This window comes from Rhea pennata, chromosome 1 (genome assembly GCF_028389875.1).
Source record: "Rhea pennata isolate bPtePen1 chromosome 1, bPtePen1.pri, whole genome shotgun sequence".
Classification (NCBI taxonomy): Eukaryota; Metazoa; Chordata; class Aves; order Rheiformes; family Rheidae; genus Rhea; species Rhea pennata.
The window spans coordinates 187,719,353-187,728,363 of NC_084663.1; the positions used below are offsets into that span (position 1 = coordinate 187,719,353).

Consider the following 9,011-nt stretch of genomic DNA (forward strand, 5'->3'; position numbering starts at 1 on the left):
CAGGCAACTAGCTTCAAATTTTAACATTTACAAGAGAGAGGTTTTGAGCAGATGTCTTGAGCTGAGAGGTATGAATCCAGAGAGGTTCCTGTCTGCAGGCATCTGACATGCTTTCTCAGGCAATTAGGTGTGTGTAGGGTGTGTAGGGGAGATGATTATGGGAGAGAGACTAATGCCTGTGGCACCCTACATGTGAGAGCTTTGATTCAGAACTGGAATTCTTCCATTCTTACATAAAGGCAGAGAAGCCCTGCTAACCTGTAGTCAGTGGTATTTAGGATAGTGACAGGACTTAAATAAAAACATCGATTCTTTATAGAAGTAAAATAAAAGGGATTGACAGATTTCCAATTCCATCCTCACACGGTGACTCCCAAGTGGAAAAGTATCAAATAAGGATTACTTAAAGTGAAGGTTTCACACCCCCACTACCATAGGGATTTTGTCTCTGCTTAGGGCCATAACAATGGCCAAACTGACTGAAGATCCAGCATTTTCCCACCAGTATTTTTCTGACAGCGAAGACACAAGATGACCTTCATAAACATCCCTAAGAGCTTCAAGCCCTCAAAATGCACCAAAGGCTTTGAGATGAAAGAGATTGCTCTGACCTCAAAGAGCTTGAAAGATTATCGTTTTTTGAAAGGTTCCATTCAAAGAAAGTGAACTTGAAAGGCCCTCAAAGTTTGGAAAACCTCAGTTCAGCAAGAGGGGGCAGACAGCAAGGCTTCATCTATCTAGCACAAATTCACCACATGACACTTTGGGTTTTTTTATGAAGAATCTGTGTGTGTGTGTGTAGGGGGGGGAAATAGCACCTAGCTATTGCATAGGAGATCAGATTAGTTTTGGCATAAATGGCTAAATTCTGCCTAAGCTCCTCCACATCAATATAGTTTCATTCCCAGAATGCAAGAGAGCAGGAAGTTTCTTACTCTGATCAATGGGAAGCTGTTTAGAAATACCAAGGCTTGCTGTTTCATGACACATTATTAGTAATACTTTGAAAAACAGCACAGGTTAGTTTTACCTCCAGACTAGTCCATCAGCACAGAACAGGTCACAGAAGACTGAAAGCTTTTGTTGTAAGTTCTCAAGCCTCTTCATTGATTTATGATTATTTAACTTATAACAAACACCCTTGCATGGTCTTGTAGCTGATCGTGGAGGCAACTGCAGGAATTCCTGCCAGGTTTCGGTGCCATACTCTTCTCTCCTTTTTCTCCAGTAACGCCAGCAGTTTCTGGGCAGTGTTAGTGCTGTGCCTGCAACGGTCCTGGAAGCAAGTTGCTCCTAGGAGCTTTTCTGGAGATCTCACAGGGAAGCACCTGACCTCCAAGCAGGCCTTGTCCAGCATTTTTTTTAATTAGGTTGTCTGCTGAAGCCTGTGTAATATAAACTGTACCTATGAAAATGAGCAGCCTTTTCTGCATAACATGCCTTCAGCTTTCTCTTACCAAAAGCTGAAGTTCATGGAGGCAGATGATACAGCTGCCTTTTTGCCTTATTTCTGCCCTTTGCTCTGTTTTCTCAGTGATGACAAGATAAAAGAGCAAGGGCAACAAACAGAGAGACAACCTGAGCATCCTCCACTGGAAACGGTCCCTGGGGACCTCTCCGAGAAGGAGGCAGATAACGGCCTGTTTTCGGGACCGGGTCCCTGAACCTCACAGACGCGAGAGCCACAGGCGCAGGCAGGGAGCAGAGCAGGCACCCCTAAACCTAAACGAGGTATTCGTTTAGGAGTCAGAGGTTAATGTACGCCTCGAAGAGGGACACGGAGCAGGATTCCTTCATGGCCAGAAGACGAGCGACGAGACAGTGGCGACGCGACCACAACTGGCGCTTCGGTGGCGACCGCCAAGGAAAACCCTCCCGCGGGGAGGCGCCTGCCCCGCCCCGCAGCGCGCCCCGCCCCTCCGCCCTCCCCCCCGTCAATCTCTCGCGGCAGCCAATGCGGGAAGGCCGCTGGCCGGCTAGTCCCGCCCCCGCTCCGCCCCGGCGGGCGGCGACGCCTTCCGGCGGAAAGGCGCGGCGGCGCTGTCCAAGATGGTGGCGGGAGGGTTGTGTCTGTTTGGGCTCGTCAGGTACTGGGGGCGCGAGGGCGGCGCTGTGCGGCGGCGGCGCGTTCCGGCGGCGGAGGGGGAAGGGAGAGCGAGCGCCCGCACGGTCCCGCCCCGCCGTCCCGCCCCCGCCCGCGGCGCTGCCCCTCGGGCGGTGGGGAGCGGGGGGTGTCACGTGGCGCCTCCTTCCCCCCGCCGCCGCGTGGCGCCCCCCATCCCCCCCCGCGACCGTTGGCGCCCGCCCCGCGGCCGTTGCTCCCCCCCCCCCCCGCCGCCGTTGGCGCCCGCCCCGCGGCCGTTGCTCCCCCCCCCCCGCCGCCGTTGGCGCCCGCCCCGCGGCCCCTCCCCCATCGCTCCTGAGGCGGCAGCGGCGGGGCGGCGCTCGCCACCGGCCTCGGATGAGCTGCCCTGGTTTTCGGTCCCTTCGACCCGAAAATGAAACAGCGTTCGCCACCTTAGGTGTCCGTCATGATGCTTAGCCTGCTGTGAGCAAGCCCTTCCTATCGAGTAAAAGATACTTGTCATTAATACGGAGCACGGCATCAGCAGTCGAGCACGGTTGCGTTTGAAGCTGTACAGACCAAGAAAAAACTCCTGTGGAGACACACACACGCACACACCATGCCTGGGTTAGGGGAATTTTATGGAGGCGGCTTCGAAGCAAGGGGAGTGCAAGGTTTAAAGAGCACATCAGAGACCTGAGGCCATAAAAACAGTTATTCAGATCTTCATTTCTCAGGGTGCTGGAGAGTGGGGATAATGGAAAATGCAAGTACTGGGTCATGCAGCGTGGGTTAACCCAAGCGGCTCTGCACTAGCGCAGGCCATGCTACAGGAGGCCAGCAGTAGCTTGGGTTGAAGAAGATCCTTGCAAATCTGTTTGGAAATCTGTTCACTGGTTATGCTGTGTCAGGCTCCTCATGAATCCTCCAACATATGTAGAGCAGAGCGTACCTTGGGCTCCAGGTAAAAGCATCTGAGCTGGTTTTGGAGCCATGCTGGTTGTGAAGGTAACCTCTGTGTGTTCATGTGGTGCTTGAGCAAATAATGTTGCTTGACCAAAGCTGGCATAGAATCAGCTTGGGAATTTGAAAGCCAACAGGAGAAAAAAAAAACTATCTATCTTTGGTAAATAATAGCAATATTATTTTCTGTAATTGTTGAAATGTAGCATGAATTGTTGAATGCAGATGATTTCTGAGATTAAGAGAACTCAAGAAATTATCTAGCTTCCTTTAGTTCTACTGGTAAGCCCTTCTGTGTACATTTCATATATAGTATTTCTTTAAAGCAATTTTATATTTTAAATTTTCTTGTTTCAGATTATTGTGCTCACTGTTAATCCCTGCATTATTTCTGAGTGGAGTTTTGTGTGTCTGCTTGTTCATGCTACTGTGGGGAATACGACTCTGGATACAACAAAGGAAAAAACAGTTCAGCTCAGCAGGAAAAGATGGGAAGCAGCCATTGGTGGTTGCATTTTTTCACCCATATTGCAATGCAGGTGGTGGAGGAGAGAGAGTCTTGTGGTGTGCCATAAGAACACTCCAGAAAAAGTAAGCACATATGTTTATCAAGTATCATAATCTCAGTGTCAGCTTCTGAAGGCATTATTTAGCCACATTTTGGAATTTTGTATATTTAAGTATGTATCGTTAACCTACAGGTTCTTAATTTCTTTATATCTGGGTCTCACCAGGTTCTACCTTTCTGCTTCATTCTCTGCTCCAGACCTCGTTCCCTTCTCTGCCTTCTGCATAGCTGTTGAACCCCTCATCTTTCTCTCCTTGGCCATTACCTCTCCTCCCCCATCTGTTTTGCAGTACTGGTATGGGCATAACTCACCAGTAGATAACTGATAACCTAGTCTCGATACTTGTTTCTTGGTGCAGAAGGCAAAGTAAGTTAACATTGGCACATCCACTGGCTGGCATAGCCTCTCTGCATTTCACTCATGCTATGGTAGTATAAGGACAAGAATTCATAGAATCAATTCAGTTAACTCAGAATCATTTCAGATGTAGGCCAGACAGTTGTTCTTACTCTGGGTAGTTCTGAGATGGATAAAATTTTAGTTTCATGGTATGGAGTTTGAAGAGAAGAATGCGTGAAATTCTTTTTCTTTTTCAGGTACAAAAATATAACGTGCGTTGTGTATACTGGTGATAGAGATGTCACTGGAGAAGATATAGTAGAAGGCGCTTCCAGAAGATTCAATATTAAATTATCTCATCCTGTGAAGTTTGTATTTCTAGAGAAACGGTATCTTGTGGAAGCTTGTCTTTACCCTTATTTCACTTTGCTGGGACAAAGTTTAGGGTCTGTGTTTCTTGGTTGGGAAGCTCTTCTAAAGTGTGTTCCTGATATTTATATTGACTCAATGGGCTATGCCTTCACACTTCCGCTCTTTAAGTATTTAGGAGGTTGTCGTGTTGGATGCTATGTTCATTATCCCACTATCAGCACTGACATGCTCTCTGTAGTTCGGAATCAGGATACCAGATTTAACAATGCAGCATTCATTACAAACAATCCTCTTTTCAGCAAATTTAAGCTTATCTACTACTACTTGTTTGCCTTTATGTATGGATTGGTTGGTTCTTGCAGTGATGTGATTATGGTTAATTCGTCTTGGACATTGAATCACATCCTTTCCCTTTGGAGAGCTGGGGCTTGCACTAGCATTGTGTACCCACCATGCGATGTTCAGACCTTCTTGGATATTCCACTGGAAGAGGAAAAGAACACTACTGAATATTCCATTGTTTCTGTGAGCCAGTTCAGGCCTGAAAAAGATCATTCATTGCAAATCAGAGCCTTTGCTAAATTGCTTAAAAAGAAGAGAGTGGGGCACCAGCCATCATTGAAGCTTATCTTAATTGGAGGCTGTCGTAACCAGCAAGATGAAGAGCGTGTAAATAACCTTAAACATCTTTGTGAAGAGCTAGGAGTTAGTAACGACGTGACGTTCAGAATAAACATTCCATTTGTGGAGCTAAAGAAGCACCTGGCTGAGGCCACCATTGGCCTGCACACGATGTGGAATGAACACTTTGGGATCGGTCAGTATCTTTTCTCAATTTTAAGACTTTTGTCCCAGGGGTTAGAATACAGTTGGTGCAAGGCTTCAGTTCATGACTCAGGCTCCTCTGTCAAGATGTCTAAGCAGAGGTCTGCACGTCAAGCAAGTGTCCAGCTCCCATTCTTGTCAGTGGCAGTCTAGCTGAGCTGAAGCCTGAAACCAGTTCAGATGACTAGCTACTAGGTGTTACTGTAGCACAAGCAGAATCACTGTGGACTTTCCAGACTGTATTGATCATAAGCTCAGTTTCAGTGACCTGAAAAAACAGCTAGTGTTTCATGTCTGCCAGCTTCACATAGAGGTCTTCATACCCAACGGTGCCTCAGATGGCACTAGTTACTTAACATTTAAGCAGCTTAAACTGTGCTCTGTTGACTAATGGGAGCCTAGACACTTAGCTGACGTGTAGACATCCATGTGTAGAGATCTCGAGCATGATTCTTCTGCTTCAACTGCCAAGTCTGGTGTATTTTACTGGGACCAGCTACTGTTTCAGAGCAGTGCATCTCCAACAAGTTCTGTTTTTTATTTGTAAGCCCTGTACAAATGCCACCAGGTACCTTAGGTCATCCCACTGCACTAGACACATATTTTAGAACAACTAAACCAAGCCCTTAAATCAGTTTCCTTTGTGTAGACCTGAATCCTAGAGGAGTTGGGACCTAGTGTGAAATATGCTGTCATATGAAATTAAGATATCAGACATGGTTTACGGGGATTAGTTGAGTTTTCCTGACTTTGAAAGGGAATGTAAGAATGCCACATAACATAAATGTACGTACAACAGGTAAGTCAGTGGCCAAATAGATGGATGCCATTCTTGAATATAATATGACCAAGCTCCAATTAATAATTTAAGCTTTATTAGAATGTAAGTTAAATAAATATCTGAAGTAGCTTGTTTTCCATAGGAAACTGGTATAAAAATGATTCTGAATAGTTTCCCAGAAGAAACTGCCTCAATCTGGAAATAATGATGTCTTATATTTTCGCCTTCATAAAATACAGTTTATTTTCAAAAAGTGTCAGTAATCATACTGTGAATTCTGAACTTCAGTGTGATTTCACATTCAGCTGTGGTGACTTTTTGCCTTTAAAAAACATGTTCCAAAATTCTGGAATATTATTTATAGTTGGCAATTTTTGACCTAATGAAACTTCTAAAAATCAAATCAGAACTGAGGAAAATCATCAATTAAATGATGTCTGAGATCTGTTTTGGAACAATGGAGGAGAGTGGAGTTGATCCATATGCTATATGCTGTTCTCATCCTGCAGCATTTGGCTAAGGAAAGATTATGTATCAGGTTCCTGCCATTACTGATTTTTCATGAAAACTTTTTATAGTCAAAAGTGCAGATTCAGTGGTACCAATTTACTTGGCTGGCCTTACTGAATTGTCAAAAAACTATAAAGATTAGTTCATCAGCAAAATATTTAACAACTGATTGAATATCATCTGATTGAAACACTATGATCACAGTCAACTCTCCTCTCAGAATGTCTTTTTAAATGTTAAAAATCTTCAGTCTGAATGAGAAATTGAATACGCAGACATCTTCAACTGTAATTTTTAATTTTTTGCAGCTGCCACTAAGCCATAAATCAAGTCCTTGTTTTCAGGGTAGCTATGGAGTGCTCTCTCACAGAGCTAACCTATCTTTATGTTCCTTTCAACATTGGCACTTTTTATCACCGTATCATCTATGTTGGGTAAATCAGGTATGTTAGAAAAACAACAACTTAATCAGTTATACTTGATTTCTAATTTCAATTGCATATGTTTAATAGAAAATACAATTCAAGTTCTTCAGACTGAAAATCTGAATTTGTTTTGGTTTATAAGACCATTTACTCTCTATGTGTCTGAGCCAGAACTCAGTTCTGTAGTTTCAAAGATGGCTTTCAATTGTGAGAAGACGAGCTGAAAGTTTTAAATTTCAGTTCATTACTGAAATCCAAGACATGTGATCTACACATTCACATCAGCATGTTTTGTTTCTTTTTCAGGTGTAGTTGAATGTATGGCAGCTGGCACGGTTATCCTGGCTCACAATTCTGGAGGTCCCAAATTAGACATTGTGGTACCCTATGAAGGACGTATTACAGGCTTCCTAGCAGAAAATGAGGACGGTTATGCTGAGACTATGGCATATATCCTCTCTTTGTCTCCTGAAAAAAGATTAGTGATCAGAGAAAATGCTCGCCAGTCTGTGCACAGATTTTCTGACCAAAATTTTAAAGAGACATTTCTATTATCTGTGGAGCCATTATTTAAGTAAATGTATATGAATAAAATTATATATGAATAAAATTAAATTTTTGTATTTGACCATATGTCTCTTGTAAATATATTACTACCTGCAATCCCATGGTCCTAATGGTCCTATTCAAAAAGATTTTTTTCTTCCACTCAGGGCATCTGCAATCTGTAATAGAGATTTTTTTTTTTAATGGAGAAGAAATGCTGCTGACATTTTATGACAATACAGTGCACTACAAAACCATCTGAATTTACAATGTTTTCCTGGCAAATAGAAGTACACCTGGAAGATCTTTTATTTATTGAATATTTATTTTGCCTTCAGTCAGTCTCCACCTATTTCATGACTTTTCACTTACAGTCACACTTCTTAAAATCAACACTTTTGTGTTGATTGTGCTTTAATATCTAGATCTTTTTCCAGAATCTTTATCACACTTTCAATTTGCTGTCCCCCCACAGAGTAACAAAATTCTATTTTGCAAGGTTTCTACTGTGGTGGTTCTTGATCTTCTAATGCATAAGATATGCTCCCTTTTATTTCTGATGAAAACTTTAATTTTCTAATAATGTGCAGAATCCTTCCAGAAACACACAATGTGTCTACAGGTGCTTGTATCCATCTGTAGACTCCTTCCATTGATACAGGTAAGTACTCTAACAATATAAAAAGAAAATGCATTCATTTTTATGATTCTTTTGCCTGCGTTTTCTAATGAAGAATATGTAGGTAGCTGTTTCTCAAATGAACTTAATGGAGATTTCAGTAGCATTAACTACAGTGATTGCTCTAGGTTAATTGTATTTGTTAGTTTGCTTTTTAGTATGTATAATAACTGTACTTGTATATGCTACTTACATTAACTGTTTTTTCCTGTCCTCCTACTGTATGACCGCAGTATTTTTGCAATCCCATTCTACTGAAAATACTCCTATTCCTAAGGAAAAGGAGGCTCTAGATTAGAGGACAGATTTAAATGATACACAAATGTGAACCTTCCAGCTGTAAACTATGCTTATTACATTGAGAACAAAGTGAACAAACTGTTAGTAGACTTTTTTGGTCAAAACTGGAAAAATGTATAGCCTTTTCTGAGCAAATGAAGGATTTATCTTAGCAAAATAAAAAAGTGCAAAAAGCTACTGAAATAAGAGTTAAAGTGTCTTTTTACCTCTATTTATACTTTACCTGGATTGTATGAAATTTTGTATGTGAAAAATATGGTTAGAAGAACCTATTATTCATGTCTTACTAGGAATTTGGGAATGCACAATTCTTTTGGTGCTAATAAACACTACTACTACTATATAAAACTGAGTAGCTGGTGATACTATGTACAGTCAGTACCATGTAAATTAAACTTGGGGATTATAAAGCTATATTGGCAACACAAAGATAATGAAAAGCTGGAGAAGCTTCTTAAAACAGGAACTTGACTGAGAAGGGAAATACAAATATACTGACTAGGGCACTTTCTTAAATGATACAAAAATGATTGAAAAGAGCATATAATCAGAGATTTACTAAGGTTAGTGTTGTCAGAGATGTCCTGGGTAGTTTAGAATAATAAAGATGAAAATCAATTTCGGTCTGGATCAGATT

At 42.3% G+C, this 9,011-nt stretch overlaps 1 protein-coding gene across 1 annotated transcript; it reads left to right on the forward strand.

Moving 5' to 3' along the window:
- Positions 1-2,048: 2,048 nt before the first annotated feature.
- On the forward strand, positions 2,049-7,477 carry ALG11 (ALG11 alpha-1,2-mannosyltransferase). Its single transcript, XM_062576599.1, has 4 exons — positions 2,049-2,087; positions 3,386-3,619; positions 4,194-5,125; positions 7,156-7,477. The coding sequence occupies exons 1-4, from the start codon at positions 2,050-2,052 to the stop codon at positions 7,425-7,427; spliced, it is 1,476 nt and encodes a 491-aa protein (XP_062432583.1). The 5' UTR covers position 2,049; the 3' UTR covers positions 7,428-7,477.
- Positions 7,478-9,011: the final 1,534 nt, after the last annotated feature.

What these genes read in the sequence shown, in the direction of transcription:
- ALG11 (XM_062576599.1), top strand. Translation starts at nt 2,050, where the DNA reads ATGGTGGCGGGAGGGTTGTGTCTGTTTGGGCTCGTCAG. An exon ending in ATAAGAACACTCCAGAAAAA is followed by an intron (nt 3,620 to 4,193) that starts GTAAGCACATAT and finishes TTTCTTTTTCAG; the next exon opens with GTACAAAAATATAACGTGCG. An exon ending in GAATGAACACTTTGGGATCG is followed by an intron (nt 5,126 to 7,155) that starts GTCAGTATCTTT and finishes TTTCTTTTTCAG; the next exon opens with GTGTAGTTGAATGTATGGCA.